We start from the raw sequence: 16,706 nt of genomic DNA, 5'->3' as shown, positions 1-16,706 counted from the left end.
CCATATTAATGCCTATGATTTTGGAATGAGATGATCGATGAGCAGGTGTCCACATACAAGCTTCATGTGACTAAATTAAAATAATTGACATATGACTGACTTTTGTGTGGACTGTGGTGGTTAATGGACCTATGTGACACCATAAAGCTCACCTTTGTGTCTGGTCCGCAATAACCTTAAAATCAGGCCTGCTGTCATTAACTATTTCCAATGTGTTTGGCTTACTTCTGTTGATACCATACAGGAATCCATACTCCTACAACACAGTGTAAACATGATTTACAAGGTTGTATAGTTAGGTACTGGAAAGTAAGCCACATTCTTAAAATGTTTTTTTATCTAAAACCTAAGGGTTCTTTGGCTGTCCCCATAGGAGAACCATTTGAATAACCCTTTTTGGTTACAGGTAGAAGAACCCTTCTGGGATACATGTAGAAGAACCCTTCTGGGATACATGTAGAATCCTTTTCACAGACGGTTCTACATGGAACCCAAATAAATTCAGCAAAAAAAGAAGCAGCCCTTTTTCAGGACCCTGTCTTTCAAAGATAATTTGTAAAAATCCAAATAACTTCACAGATCTTCATTGTAAAGGGTTTAAACACTGTCTCCAATGCTTGTTCAATGAACCATAAACAAGAAATGAACATGCACCTGTGGAACGGTCGTTAAGACACTAACAGCTTACAGACGGTATGAACTACAGGTCACAGTTATAAAAACATAGGACACTAAAGAAGCCTTTCTACCGACTCTGAAAAACACCAAAAGAAAGATGCCCAGGGTCCCTGCTCATCTGCGTGAACGTGCCTTAGGCATGCTGCAAGGAGGAATGAGGACTGCAGATGTGGCCAGGGCAATAAATTGCAATGTCCTTACTGTGAGACACCTAAGACAGCGCTACAGGGAGACAGGACGGATAGCTGATCATCCTCGCAGTGGCAGACCATGTGTAACAACACCTGCACAGGATCGGTACATCCGAACATCACACCTGCGGGACAGGTTCAGGGTGGCATCAACAACTGCCCGAGTTACATCAGGCATACACAATCCCTCCATCAGTGCTCAGACTGTCCACAATAGGCTGAGAGAGGCTAGACTCAGGGCGTGTAGGCCTGTTGTAAGGCAGGTCCTCACCAGTCGTCACCAACAACAACGTCGCCTATGGGCACAAACCCACCGTCGCTGGACCAGACAGGACTGGCAAAAAGTGCTCTTCACTGACGAGTCGCAGTTTTGGCTCACCAGGGGTGATGGTCGGAATCGAGTTTATCGTCAAAGGAATGAGTGTTACACCGAGGCCTGTACTCTGGAGCGGGATCGATTTGGAGGTGGAGGGTAGTTGGGGCAGTTGTTAAAACTTGTTATGTTCATACAAATATTTACACATGTTAAGTGCATGTTAAGGGCTTTTGGATAAACCCCGAAAATAAGGTATGTGGTAAACACAGGCTTAGCAGATCTTATAAATTTTGTTCTGAGATAAACTGATTAAGATTAAGTCACTTTTTGAGAATTTTGAAGCATTTATGTAATCATTTAAAAAAGCACATAAAACATTTCAGAAAGCATAAAGGTCATGTTAACTGACTGATATTATCTCATAGAACAAAACGTATAAGATATCCTAAGCCTGTGTTAACCTCAGACCTTATTTTCGGCGTTTATCCCAAAACCCAATTCTTTCCCGACCAACTTTCCCCATTGGAATGGCTGAAAGAACCAGAGGTAACTAATTGTTAACTGTTTTTTGGACTACAACAGTATGAAGACAAGCTAAAACTGTTTCTCGAATATAAATCCCCAATCAGGCTGGTAGGCGATGTCATGGCGACGTTGGCTAGATAAATGTAAGCGTACAAATACGTCATCGGGTCTAACGGTCGTCTTGCGCCGAACTGCGCATGTGCATAGACACTCGTTCGATTTAAAGTTGTTTTTGACAAAAAATAAAAACGTGTCAGTTTATCACTTTCACGAAGTTGGAGTAATACCATATGCAACTTCTTAAGTAATTGGCTCGAATCTACGTTGTGCCTTTAGCTTTCGATAAAATGAACAACTAATATTCTTGCCCCCTTTATAACGGTATTTTATCTTCATGGTTGGTTGAAAATATACCATCTTCAACCTAGCCTGTATGCAGCATGTGCATTATTTTCACTAGCTGATTCGGGATGTTTTATTCAAACCGCTGTTAGTATGGCAGTTCGCCACACTAATATTACTCAATGATTAATCTATGCATAGTTTCTATATGTTTGCATAGTGGCCGATGTGAAGTCATTTTCCCCTCCGTCGTAACTCCGAAAGTAAAGTGCTGAAGGTTGTAAAACTTGTTGAAGTAAACGTGAAGTGTTCACTATTGCGTAATAAACTCAGGAAGCAATGTAATGATTTGCCCGCATTGAGCTATTTAGCCTACAGTCGTTTGTTTAGTGTTAAGTCATGCAAGTGTCAGAACGAGGAACAACCATGGAGCAACTGAATGAAATGCAGCTGAAGACTGTTGAGACCCAACTGAAAGAGCTATTTCCTCAGTCGCAGCAGGTGGGTATTAAGGTAGTAGTATAGTGTGCATTATATTAATTTGTATTATTCAATTATACTTTTTGAGTGAAGTTTAAATGCACTTTTAAAAAATTGTAATGTGATTTGATAATTCAAAGATAATGATTTTTGGAATAGATTACATTATTATATATTATAACAGAATAGCTATTTTTCCTAGAGGAAACTACTTTAGTTGTGGCAAGTCGGAATAGATGTAGCCTAAAGATTTCCAAGACGGCGTAGCAGTCAGACTTCGCATTCTCTTTAATATTTTTCCTAAACCTCAACTTCAAAATACTCTCCTGCAACCCGCCTCACCCAATGTGGCGTGGATCTGGGTTTTTTTCTAAAGTATTTCTATTTTCCTCCGAACTGGAATACCCCAACTGATGCTAGCCAGTTTACTAGCTAAGGGGGGTTATTTTTTATTTTATTTTTTATTAACAGTAACATGCAAAATATAAACATAACAGCCAGAGGGATTCCACAAAGACATGAGAAAAAAAATCAAACTAATCCACATTATATCAATTCAAATACAGACATGTAGCGAATACATTTTTTAAACATTTTGTTTTGTATACATTTTAATGACTCTAAATAGCATTCCACATCAGATAAAAAAAAAATTGAGAAAAGGGTTTTTTCTTTATACATTTTGATTTGTGTAAGAAACATTTTCCTAATAAAATAAAGAGATTTATGACATACGTACAATTATGGAATCAGTGTAGTAAAATATGTCAAACTTAGAAATGTCAATGGTTGTATGCAATTTGAGGCCAATATATAGTTTTACATCAGTCCAGAACACTTGACTATATAAACAATGACAATAAGTGTTCAATAGATTCAGTTTCTAGTTCACAAAACTGCATTCACTGGTAACATCAGGTATATATTTAGAAATCAAGCTATTACATGGATAGAATCTATGGATAATCTTAAAGGAGATCTCCTTTACTTTATTGGTCACCATAAATTTGTGTGGAGTGAGCCAAGCACGGCGCCAGATTACATCAAACGACGAAGCCCAACAAAATATCGCAGAGGGAATAGACTTCCTGTAGAAAATATCCCTTAATAAACTATTGTTGAATTTCGGATCTAGTAGACCTATGCCATTCACCTGGATATCGCTTGCAATCGGAGATATTCCAAAATATGCATTATTCTGAAGTAAAGTTTTTATCCCACTAGGTATAGCTTTAATAACAGTGTCATATTCCTTGCTTGATACCTCAAAGTTGTATCTCTCCATAAATTCTCTCTGCGTAAATAGGTTCCCACTAATATTAACTAATTGGCTGACAAGGATAATGTTTTTCGAGAACCATTTATGGTAAAATAACATCTTGTTTCTATGTAATATCGACCCATTGTTCCATATAAGACATTTACAGTGGGGCGGCAGGGTAGCCTAGTGGTTAGAGCATTGGGCTAGTAACCGGAAGGTTGCAAGTTCAAATCCCCGAGCTGACAAGGTACAAATCTGTCATTCTGCCCCTGAACAGGCAGTTAACCCACTGTTCCTAGGCCGTCATTGAAAATAAGAATTTGTTCTTAACTGACTTGCCTGGTTAAATAAAGGTAAAAAAAAAAAAAACAGTATGAGGTGAAAAGTTGTTTATACAACAACAAAGCCCAGCACATTAAAGTGTGCTTGTGAAAAGCCACCAGTTTCACAGGAAGTTTACCCAATATACGGACATTGTAGTAAAAAATGAAGCCCTTCGAACTTCTGAAAAACATATTGAGGTATAATATTCCAGAAACTATGAGGATTTTTTATGTACCTTTTAACCGAGTTGATTTTGATATCTGATTGAAGAGAGTGAAGTCTAAGACATTTAGACCGCCATCACAAACCCTGTTGGTGATAACATCTCTTTTTATCTTATGTGGCTTGTTTTTCCATATGAAGTTGTACAATAGCCTATCTAAGGTACAGCAAGTGGATTTGGGAATGTCAATAGACAAAAAAAGATAGGATAAACGAGATAGCCCCTCAGCTTTGGATAAAAGCACCCTTCCTTGAAGATTTAAATCCCTCCCTAACCATGAGGATATTTTGTTTTAGACAGTGTCACACCCTGACCGTAGAGAGCCTTTTAATTTTTTTACATTTTTGATTTGGGGTGGGCATTCTGTTTCGTTTTCTATGATTTTGTGTTTCTATGTTTTGGCTGGGTATGGTTCTCAATCAGGGACAGCTGTCTATCGTTGTCTCTGATTGGGAACCATACTTAGGTAGCCCTATTCCCTCCTTTCTGTGTGGAAAGTTGACTTTGTTTGTTGGCACTATAGCATTACGGTTGTTTGTGGATTGTTTATTGTTGGCGTCATATAAATAAAGGAATATGTACCACGCTGCTATCCACCATTATGCAGAGTTCTAATAGCATCAACAAAAAAGACAACTTAATGCTTAAGACAATCAAAGATAAAATTGTGACTTACTGTATCAAATGCTTTCTGAAAATCCCAAAATAGTATAACTGTAACGGTCATCGTATGAAGGAGAGGACCAAAGTGCAGCGTGGTAAGTGTTCATCTTGATTTTTAATACGAATAGTGAACACTGAAACAAAACAATAAAAGGGCAAACGAACAGTCCTGAACGGTGAAATAAAACGGAACAGAAAATAAACACCCACGAAATACAAGTAGGAAAAGGCTACCTAAGTATGATTCTCAATCAGAGACAACTAACGACACCTACCTCTGAGAACCATACCATACCAGGCCAAACACAACATAGAAAACGGAACATAGACAACCCACCCAACTCATGCCCTGACCATACTAAAACAAAAACATAAAAGAACTACGGTCAGAACGTGACAACAGGGAAGTCATCCAATAAATCACAATACTCAACCAAGTCTAACATCGCCTCAGATTAGATATATGGCACCCTTTCATAAACCCTGATTGACATTCAATCAGAACATTCAAGCAAGACTAACATTTTTGCAAAGATTAAGGCTATAATTTTGTAGTCGTTATTTAGGAGTGTGATTGGACGCCAATTATCAATATTTAAGAGATCCTTTAGGTATAAGTGTAATAACCCCTTGCTTCAGAGAGGCAGGTAGTTCTCCCTTCTTTAAAGCCTCAAAGGTTTCAAGTAAAAATGGTGCTATTTCTTCAGAGAAGGTTTTGTAAAATTCAGAGGTTAATCCATCAATCCCATACTGGATAAACCTTTACAGCAAGACCAATTGAATTCTTCACTAACTGAATTAACATTCTCTATAGAATCAAGGAGATCCTTAGTCATCCAAATTGTTATCTAAGGAGTAAAGATTCTCATAAAACTTAGTGGTATAATCTGATAACATCTCTCCTCAGTGGTAACCCAGTTTCCGAAGTGTGTTCAGTTCCCCTCTCCTCTTTTCCAAATTAAAAATAGTATCTACTGTTGTTTTCACCTTTTTCAAGCCATTTGTTTTCTGGATCTTATGAAAGCTTGTAACGGCATTCAGAGGTGGAAGAAGGAGAGGACCAAAGTGCAGCGTGGTTAGTGTTCATCTTATTTAATAATAATCCAAGCTGACCACTTCAAATTACAAAACAACAGTGAAAACCGAAACAGTTCTGTCTGGTGCAGACACACAAAGACTGAAAATAACCACCCACAAAACACAAAGGAAAACAGGCTACCTAAATATGGTTCTCAATCAGGGACAACGATTGACAGCTGCCCGATTGAGAACCATATCAGGCCAAACACAGAAATATAAAATCATAGAAAAACTAACATAGACAACCCACCCAACTCATGCCCTGACCATACTAAAATAAAAGACAAAACATAGGAACTAAGGTCAGAACGTGACAAAGCTCCTCTAGCCTTTTCCTCATACAATGTATCTAGTTGATTCTGTAAGTCATCCAAATTCTCTTTCTCTTTAAGATCAAGATGCTCAATCTCTGCGATATCCGCAATTGTCTTAGAGAGTTCAGCTACCTCACATCTCCTTCTTAAAGCAAGCCGTTTTCCATAAGTAATACAGGCTGAGCGGATCTTAAATTTCAGCAGTTCACAATATTTCCCAAATTCTGCATTAGATGTCGATAAAATTCTGTAAACAGAAATTAGATTCTTAATCACATTTTTTTAAATCCTCATGCAATAACAATGAGTTATTTAATTTCCAATAACCCCCCGAGTATTTCTTACCATCATTCTTACCATCACTGCACATTCTTACAGTCAACCATATGACTTTATGATCCGTCAGGACTGCAGGCAGTGTTTTTACCTCTACAGTGTTGGGCTCAAGACTAGAGGTTATCACCCACAAATAAATGATTGATTATAGAGAACGATCTCTATTACTCCATGTGTATTGTTTCTCTCCAGGGTTTTTAACTCTCCATATGTCAATTAAGTCCAGGCTTTGGCAGAAATTCACCAACTTGTTCACACCAATGTTAGGCCTATGGGGTAATCTATCAGTCTCATTAGAATAAACCATATTAAAATCTCCACCAACTATAATCTGACTGGATGGATATTTTCTCAAAAGACTTAAGACTTTCTTCAATTTCCTCTAGAAGTAAGTTATTTGGAGTATTAAAACAGTATCCATATACATTACACAACACAAATAATCTGTCCATGTGGTTGATGACCACTACTCGCCAATGTCCATTGGTGTCCATTTGAAATTGTGTGCTAAAATTGCAACCCCAGCTGAATGATTAGTCCCGTGGGCCAAAAGAAATGACATTGCCCCACTGATTTTTCCAATAATTATAGTCCTCTTTGCATTAATATGTTTCTTGAACGAATACAAGATCTGCGTTGCAGGCCTTTCAAAACAAAAAAAAAGCTTTTCTCTTCAACAGGTTTCGTGTCCCCCTGGCATTGAATGACATAAACTTCAAGTCCATACAGTGAGGGAAAAAAGTATTTGATCCCCTGCTGATTTTGTATGTTTGCCCACTGACAAAGAAATGATCAATCTATAATTTTAATGGTAGGTTTATTTGAACAGTGAGAGACAGAATAACAACAAAAAAATCCAGAAAAACGCATGTCAAAAATGTTATAAATTGATTTTCATTTTAAGGAGGGAAATAAGTATTTGACCCCCTCTCAATCAGAAAGATTTCTGGCTCCACTACCCCGGTCAACAGCCCTGCGCTCCCCACAGAAACTCAGAGCACAGCACCCACCCGTAGCACGCGCTCCAGCAGGTATATCTCACTGGTCATCCCCCAAGGCCAATTCTTCCTTTGGCCGCCTTTCCTTACAGTTCTCTGCTGCCAATGACTGGAACGAACTGCAAACATCTCTGAAGCTGGAGACTCATATATCCCTCACTAGCTATAAGCACCACCTGTCAGAGCAGCTCACAGATCACTGCACCTGTACATAGCTCATCTGTAAATAGCCCATACAATCTACCTCATCCACATACTGTATTTATGTATTTATCTTGCTCCTTTGCACCCCGGTATCTCAACTTGCACATTCATCTTCTGCACATTCTACCATTCCAGTGTTCAATTGCTATATTGTAATTACTTTGCCACCATGGCCTATTTATTGCCTTACCTCTCTTATCCTACCTCATTTGAACATGCTGTATATATATTTTTATACTGTATTATTGATTGTATGTTTGTTTATTCCATGTGTAACTCTGTGTTGTTGTATGTGTCGAACTGCTTTGCTTTATCTTGGCCAGGTTGCAGTTGCAAATGAGAACTTGTTCTCAACTAGCCTACCTGGTTAAATAAAGGTGAAATAAAATAAATAAATAAATAAAAAGCATGTATTAAAACATAGTGAATGTAGAAAACATCAGGAACACCTGCTCTTTCCATGACACCGACTGACCAGGTGAAAGCTATGATCCCTTATTGATGTCGCTTGTTAAATCCACTTCAATCAGTGTAGATGAAGGGGAGGAGACATATTAAATAAGTACTTTTAAGAGAGAGACATGGATTGTGCGCCATTCAGAGGGTGAATGGGAAAGACAAAAGATGCCTTTGAACAGGGTATGTCAGTAGGTGCTAGGCACACTGGTTTTAGTGTGTCAAGAACTGCAACGCTGCAGGGTTTTTCACACTCAATAGTTTCCCATGTGTTTCAAGAATGGACATTCAGCCTGTGTGGAGTCAACATGGGTCAGCATCCCTGTGGAATGCTTTCCCTGATGAATTGAGTTTAATCTGAGGGCAGCTCAATATTAGGAAGGTCTTCCTAATATTGTTTTCCTATACTGCATCCCGTGGGAATTGAACCTACAACCCTGGTGTTGCAAGTGCCATGCTCTACTAACTGAGCCACACAGGACTTTAAACATAACAGATACAAATGCTAGATAACATATATTGAGTATTTCATTTATATCAAACAAGGATAGAGTTCATACTTTGTTTTCTAAAGGAGGCATCTAGGGAACTGTCAGGTACATGTCTGATTTTATCTGTAGTGTCTAAGGTTTATTTTTGCCTTGTCTGTCAAGGTTTATGGTTACATTTTCCAGATGAACAGAGTTATGGCTGACCCGATTCAGGTTTTTGTGGACCGCTGGCCAGAATTCAATGTCATTCTCTGCAAACCACCATATGAGAAGGTAACATTAGATCAATTCATAAAGATACACATGTCCCAAACTTAATAGAAATAATGTGTATTTTGTTGGCTCAACTCCTCATTTGCCCATTTTGCAGGAGGGGGACCTATTTAAAGACACATGTGTTTTTACTAAAGACGAAGCTTCTTTTAGGAATATCCTTGGAGAGAACAACATAATTGACTGGACAAAGTTCCTCTGTTTAGGTAATTACACTGTAATTACAGTACCTGCCACTTGCACTTTGCCTGATTGCCCCACCCCCCTCTGTCTCTTGTTTCTCTTTCCTAAAACTAAAGTAAGTTTCTCTCTTTCTCCTAAAACCATCACCCATGGACCTTAAAATGCATGTACCATGTTGAGACTTCCCCATTCGGAGTGTAACGCCCTCTTTAGCTCTCTCTCAAGCTCCCCCAAACTGAGCTCTGGTTCAGGTCATTATTGCACCTTCCCCTACTAACATAGTGGAGGAATGTGCACCAACAACATGGACCAGAGCTACACACAATCTCAGCCTTGCCCTGCTGCAGCAGATAGCAGGGCCATAAAACAGGGGATGGTGAGCTCCCCATTGTGTTTTATTCATTTAACCTATTGCTTTATCCAGGAAGTCCCATTGGGGTCAGAAGACCTCTTTTACAAGTAAAAAAAGACCTGGGCTGTATGTATAAAGCTTGCCAGAGTAGGAGTGTTGATCTAGGATCAGTTTTGCATAATTATGAAGAAGGAGGAACTGATCCTAGATCAGCACTCCTATTCTGAGACGCTTGATAGATACAGCCCCTGGTGTCTCTGGTTGTCTCTAGACTGCTGGGATCTGGGGTGGTTTCATTAGTCACACACCATATAGCACAAATTTCAATTTCGTAGAAGTTGTTTGCCAACTTTACAGCCCTCTGCTATTTTAGGCACCAGTCTTTGCTATGAGGAGATGGTGATGGCGGTGGCTTCTGAGAGAAAGGTGCCCGTGAATAAAGTGTCTGTGTGTCACATGATGATGCTCCAGGATCCATCCCGCCTTCCACCTGTAGAAAGGTATGATGGGCTCAGCTCGATTCATTTTACCATAGGGAGAGACATTTTTGCAATTTTAAAGCTTATTTTCTGCAATTCTACACATTTTGCCATGACTTATGATATCTGAGTGTCACGTTCAAACAAAATCAATGGCAAGTGCACTGCATGCATGGGCGATACCATTGCTGACATGGGCTACTTGAGTGACTGTCAGTGACTGACATAACAAGAGGAAAACTGAGGATGCACTATACCAAATTTAAAATCAAATTTTATTGGTCGCGTACACAGATTTGCAGTTGTTATAGCAGGTGCAGTGAAATGCTTATGTTACCAGCTCCAACAGTGCAGTAGAATGTCTAGCAAATTCAATACACAAATAATAAAGAAATCTAAACAATAAATGAGAACAAGTACAATTAAAAATCCAAAGTAGATATTAGAGTGAGCGATCCAGAATATAAATACATGGTGTGTATAGACAGTATATCATTTGGAAAAGAAGATGGTAGGTACAGTAGTAGGTACTGTATATTAGGATGAGCTATGTGGAGAATACAGTATACATACACAGTGAGTAAACAGTATATAAAAAGTAAATGAAGTGACCAGTGTTAAATGTCTCTATATACATGGAGCATTAGTCTCAAGGTGCAGGGCAGAGTACCGGGCAGGTATCCGGCTAGTGATGGCTGTTCAACAGTCTGATTGCCTGGAGATAATATACTGTACTCTATACCATCTACTGCATCTTGCCTATGCCGTTCACTCATTCATATATTTGTATGTACATGTTCTTATTCATTCCTTTACACTTGTGTGTGTATAATGTAGTTGTTGTGAAATTGTTAGATTACTTATTAGATATTACTGCATGGTCGGAACTTAAGCACAAGCATTTCGCTACACTCGCATTAACATCTGATGTGTATGTGACAAATAAAATTTGATTTGATTTGAGATAGAAGCATTATTTCAGTCTCTCAGTCCTAGCTCTGATGCACCTGCTAGATGGTAGCAGAGTGAACAGACCATGGCTCGGTGGCTTAGGTCCTTAATTATATTAAGTGAACCTTGTGTATTCTACTTTTCTAACTCTCAACAGTAATTTGAGACCCGACGGAGTTACCCTGAGCGGCCGCTCTACGATGTGCTATCTATCTCACACCTCTCTTCTTTCTTTCCTTCTCAAATCCACAGTGCAATTGAATCAATGATATCCTCACTGGACGAATCCCATACTGATCTAGTCAACAAAACCTGGAAGTTCGGGAACACGGAGAACAGTTTCCAGATGATCCGGAACATGATCCGGCACTACCCGTCTTGCTGTGTGCTGGATGCAGAGAGCCAGCAGCCCATAGCCTGGGTTCTGATCTATCCCTCCTGTGCCATGGGTATGTGGAATATCTACGGTGCCTTCAGAAAGTATTTACACCCCTTGACTTTTTCCACATTTTGTTGTGTTAAAAAGTGGGATTACAATGGATTTAATTGTCATTTTTTTTGTCAACAATCTACACAAAATACTCTAATGTCAAAGTGGAAGAAAAAATGTAACAGTTGTAAAACATTTGTAAAACACGAATATATGTTGATTAGATATGTAAGTATTCAACCCCCTGAGTCAATAAATGTTAGAATCACCTTTGACAGCAATTACAGCTGTGAGTCTTTCTGGGTAATTCTCTAAGAGCTTTCCACACCTGGATTGTGCAATATTTCCCCATTTTATTATTTTCAAAGTTCTTCAAGCTCTGGCAAATCTTTAAATTTTTTAATGTCTTGCCATAGATTTTCAAGTAGATTTAAGTCAAAACTGTAACTCAGAACATTCACTGTCTTCTTGGTAAGCAACACCAGTGTAGATTTGGCCTTGTGTTTTAGGTTATTGTCCTGCTGAAAGTTGATTTAATCACCATGTGTCTAGTGGAAAGCAGACTGAACCAGGTTTTCCTCTAGGATTTTGCCTGTGCTTAGCTCCATCCATTTAATTTGTATCCTGAAAAACTCCCCTCTTCTTAATGATTACAAACATACCCATAGCATGATGCAGCCACCACTATGGTTGAATCTGTGTTTGAAATTCACAGCTCGACCGAGGGACCTTCAAATAATTCTATGTGTGGGGTACAGAGATGAGGTAGTCATTAAAAAATAATGTTGAACATTATTATTGCACACAGAGAAAATATGGAAAAAGTTAAAGGGTGTGAATACTTTCTGAAGGCACTGTACACAGCTCTCACTTGAACAGGATTAAGGAATGCTTTTATACATTTTACATGTCCCTCCTTATTTTGGGCGCACTGGGAAACAATTACCAAAACAATGGTTCCTACCCCATCACAGGTATGTTGTACACCCTGCAGGAGCACAGAGTACAGGGCCTGGCCAAAGCCCTGGTCAGCAGCATGTCCAGGAGACTCTATTCTCAGGGCTTCCCAGTGTACTGCTTCGTTGAGGAGGAGAATATACTGTCCTACAACCTCTACACCAACCTGGGCTTTACTGAGGACCCTCAATACAGGGCTGCATGGTTTGACTTTAACAGTTTGTGATTAAGGTCGTGCATAGAGATCAATGTTGACATTGAAAGCTATGCTATTATCTCCAAAAAAAGAAGACAGTGTGTGAAGAGATCATATCATTGCAGGATGGACTTTGAGCAAACATTACTTTGAACAGTTATTAAATGTATCTTATCTATGCACACGATTCAAATACCTTTTAGACTGGCAACGATTCCATTATTTTACATTAAGCGACAATCTTATCCAGAGTGCTTACATTTTTTTATATTTCCTTACTGGTCCCCTGTGGGAGTCAAACCCACAACTCTGTCGTTGGAAGCGCCATGCTCTACCAACTGAGCCACACTGCACCCATGATGTTTGTTTCTCCAGGCTTATTTTCAGTGTGGTGTAATTAGAATGCTGCATCGTAAAATATGCTAATTGTATTTTGAGCAAAAACACTTTATCCATGTTGTTTAGATTTCTGATACAAAATGTTAATTTGAACACTTGTTGCAGGAATTAAATTCCTCTGTTTTAATACCCAATTAAAATCAAACACTCTGTCAATTCATAAGAATTTGTATGACCCTTATTTGTATAAAATGGACAGAGCCCAGTCTTAAAGTCAACCAGCAGAGTTTATTCACGAGAGTACTCCCCATTACACATTTTAACACAGGGTATAAACTGAAAATGACGTCATTAGTTTTAGTACCAGCCCGTGTCATCTCCTCGCTCTAGTACAATGGCTGTATGGTTCTCACATGTCTCTCTCTATTAAGATAATATATGACCGAGCCAAGGTCAGCTTGTAGCCAGTCTGGCTATAAGTTCATTCATTTCTACCATGGTACAGACAGTCATTGTTCTAATTCTTGATTATATTTACACACATTATATTCAGTACTAGGATTAAAAAGAAAATTAATACATATACAGTAACATAGTATTCTGATTAGTACATATACAGTAACATAATAGTATTCTGATTAGTACATAGACAGTAACATAATAGTATTCTGATTAGTCAGTCCTGATTGCAATGTATACATAATTAGTCATCATTGATAAAAATTCCCTTAACAACACTCAAATGAGGGAATGTTTACAAAAACAGAACAAAAAATAGAAAAATAAATATCATTAAACTCAACAAAAAAAGAAACGTCCCTTTTTCAGGACCCTGTCTTTCAAAGATAACAACAACTGCACAGGATCGGTACATCTGAAAATCACACCTGCTGGACCGGTACAGAATGGCAACAACAACTGCCCGAGTTACACCAGGAACGCACAATCCCTCCATCAGTGCTCAGACTGTCCACATTAGGCTGAGAACATCGCCTGTGGACACAAACCCATCTTCGCTGGACCAGACAGGACTGGCAAAAGTGCTCTTCACTGACAAGTCGCAGTTTTGTCTCACCAGGGGTGATGGTTGGATTCGCGTTTATCGTCGAAGGAATGAGCGTTACACCGAGGCCTGTACTCTGGAATGGGATCGATTTGGAGGTGGAGGGGCCGTCATGGTCTGGGGCGGTGTGTCACAGCATCATTACACTGAGCTTGTTGTCATTGCAGGCAATCTCAACACCGTGCGTTACAGGGAAGACATCCTCCTCCCTCATGTGGGCTCATCCTGACATGATCCTCCAGTATGACAATGCCACCAGCCATACTACTCATTCTGTGTGTGATTTCCTGCAAGACAGGAATGTCAGTGTTCTTCCATAGCCAGCGAAGAGCCCGGATTTCAATCCCATTGAGCACGTCTGGGACCTGTTGGATCGGAGGGTGAGGGCTAGGGCCATTCCCTAAGAGAAATGTCCTGGAACTTGCAGGTGCCTTGGTGGAAGAGTGAGGCAACATCTCACAGCAAGAACTGGCAAATCTGGTGCAGTCCATGAGGAGGAGATGCACTGCAGTACTTAATGCAGCTGGTGGTCACACCAGATACTGACAGTTACTTTTGATTTTGACCCCCCACCCCCCTTTGTTCAGGGACACATTATTCAATTTCTGTTAGTCACATGTCTGTGGAACTTGTTCAGTTTATGTCTCAGTTGTTGGATCTAGTTATGTTCATACAAATATTTACACATGTTAAGTTTGCTGAAAATAAATGCAGTTGATAGTGAGAGGACGTTGAAGGATCTGGAGAAGGTCTGTATGGAGGAGTAGGCCAAAATCCCTGCTGCAGTGTGTGCAAACCTGGTCAAGAACTACAGGAAACGTATGATCTCTGTAATTGCAAACAAAGGTTTCTGTACCAAATATTAAGTTCTGCTTTTTTTTTTGTTTTTTTTCAAGTACTTATGTCATGCAATAAAATGCAAATGAATTACTTAAAAATCATACAATGTGATTTTCTGGATATCTGTTTTAGATTCCGTCTCTCACAGTTGAAGTGTACCTATGATGATAAATTACAGACCTCTACATGCTTTGTAAGTAGGAAAACCTGAAAAATCGTCAGTGTATCAAATACTTGTTCTCCCCACTGTACATGTCACAAGACGCAGGCCTCCTAATTGTCCCTAGAATTTCTAAGCAAACAGCTGGAGGCAGGGCTTTCTCCTATAGAGCTCCACTTTTATGGAATGGTCTGCCTACCCATGTGAGAGAAGCAGACTCGGTCTCAACCTTTAAGTCTTTATTGAAGACTCATCTCTTCAGTAGGTCCTATGATTGAGTGTAGTCTGGCCCAGGAGTGTGAAGGTGAACGGAAAGGCACTGGAGCAGCCCTTCCTGTCTCTGCCTGGCCGGTTCCCCTCTCTTCACTGGGATTCTCTGCCTCTAACCCAATTACAGGAGCTGAGTCACTGGCTTTCTGGTGCTCTTCCATGCCGTCCCTAGGAGGGGTGCGTCACTTGAGTGGGTTGAGTCACTGACGTGGTCTTCCTGTCTGGGTTGGCGCCCCCCCTTGGGTTGTGCCGTGGCGGAGATCTTTGTGGGCTATACTCGGCCTTGTCTCAGGATGGTAAGTTGGTGGTTGAAGATATCCCTCTAGTGGTTTGGGGGCTGTGCTTTGGCAAAGTGGGTGGGGTTATATCCTTCCTGTTTGGCTCTGTCCGGGGGTATCATCGGATGGGGCCACAGTGTCTCCTGTCTCAGGATGGTAAATTGGTGGTTGAAAATATCCCTCTAGTGGTTTGGGGGCTGTGCTTTGGCAAAGTGGCTGGGGTTATATCCTTCCTGTTTGGCTCTGTCTGGGGGTATCATTGGATGGGGCCACAGTGTCTCCTGACCCCTCCTGTCTCAGCCTCCAGTATTTATGCTACAGTAGTTTATGTGTCGGGGGGCTAGGGTCAGTCTGTTGTCTGGAGTATTTCTCCTGTCTTATCCGGTGTCCTGTGTGAATTTAAGTATGCTCTCTCTAATTCTCTCTTTCTTTCTTTTTTTCTCTCTCTCGGAGGACCTGAGCCCTAGGACCATGCCTCAGGACTACCTGGCATGATGACTCCTTGCTGTCCCCAGTCCACCTGGCCGTGCTGCTGCTCCAGCCAGTTTCAACTGTTCTGCCTGCGGCTATGGAACCCTGACCTGTTCACCGGACGTACTACCTGTCCCAGACCTGCTGTTTTCAACTCTCTAGAGACAGCAGGAGCGGTAGAGGTGCTGACCTGTTGCACCCTCGACAACTACTGTGATTATTATTATTTGACCATGCTGGTCATTTATGGACATTTGAACATCTTGGCCATGTTCTGCTATAATCTCCACCCGGCACAGCCAGAAGAGGACTGGCCACCCCTCATAGCCTGGTTCCTCTCTAGGTTTCTTTGTAGGTTTTGGCCTTTTTAGGGAGTTTTTCCTTGCCACTGTGCATCTACACCTGCATTGCTTGCTGTTTGAGGTTTTAGGCTGGGTTTCTCTACAGCACTTTTAGATATCAGCTGATCTAAGAAGGGCTTTATAAATACATTTGATTTGATTTGATATCCGTTCTTTCTTTTGCGTTTGTGGCTTTGTATTTAGAGTGACTCAATGCAATAAAATTTTATTTGTCATATGC

The 16,706-nt window shown here is 40.1% G+C and overlaps 1 protein-coding gene across 3 annotated transcripts; it reads left to right on the top strand.

Moving 5' to 3' along the window:
* The first annotated feature begins 2,051 nt into the window (after window positions 1-2,051).
* Window positions 2,052-13,551, top strand: si:dkey-76k16.6 (uncharacterized protein LOC566817 homolog). 3 transcript variants are annotated; one of them, XM_021581147.2, is made up of 6 exons: window positions 2,052-2,553; window positions 9,066-9,155; window positions 9,253-9,361; window positions 10,064-10,190; window positions 11,373-11,569; window positions 12,525-13,551. In XM_021581147.2, exons 1-6 carry the CDS (start codon window positions 2,452-2,454, stop codon window positions 12,731-12,733), a joined length of 834 nt encoding a protein of 277 aa, XP_021436822.2. In that variant the 5' UTR covers window positions 2,052-2,451; the 3' UTR covers window positions 12,734-13,551. The 3 variants fall into 3 exon arrangements, with proteins under 3 accessions (XP_021436822.2, XP_036816432.1, XP_021436821.2); XM_036960537.1 differs by having other exon boundaries at window positions 2,053-2,565; window positions 9,045-9,155; window positions 12,525-13,550; XM_021581146.2 differs by having other exon boundaries at window positions 2,292-2,553; window positions 9,045-9,155; window positions 12,525-13,542.
* The last annotated feature ends 3,155 nt before the right edge of the window (window positions 13,552-16,706 follow it).

The sequence above is a fragment of the Oncorhynchus mykiss genome, chromosome 23, assembly GCF_013265735.2.
Source record: "Oncorhynchus mykiss isolate Arlee chromosome 23, USDA_OmykA_1.1, whole genome shotgun sequence".
NCBI classification, from domain to species: Eukaryota; Metazoa; Chordata; class Actinopteri; order Salmoniformes; family Salmonidae; genus Oncorhynchus; species Oncorhynchus mykiss.
This window is presented reverse-complemented; position numbering and strand designations above follow the sequence as displayed.

Excerpts from the sequence above, each read along its gene's own strand:
- si:dkey-76k16.6 (XM_036960537.1), top strand. The coding sequence starts at position 2,452 with ATGCAAGTGTCAGAACGAGGAACAACCATGGAGCAACTGAATGAAATG. Across the intron at positions 10,191-11,372 it reads CGCCTTCCACCTGTAGAAAG|TGCAATTGAATCAATGATAT; the intron begins GTATGATGGGCT and ends TCAAATCCACAG. Across the intron at positions 11,570-12,524 it reads CTATCCCTCCTGTGCCATGG|GTATGTTGTACACCCTGCAG; the intron begins GTATGTGGAATA and ends ACCCCATCACAG.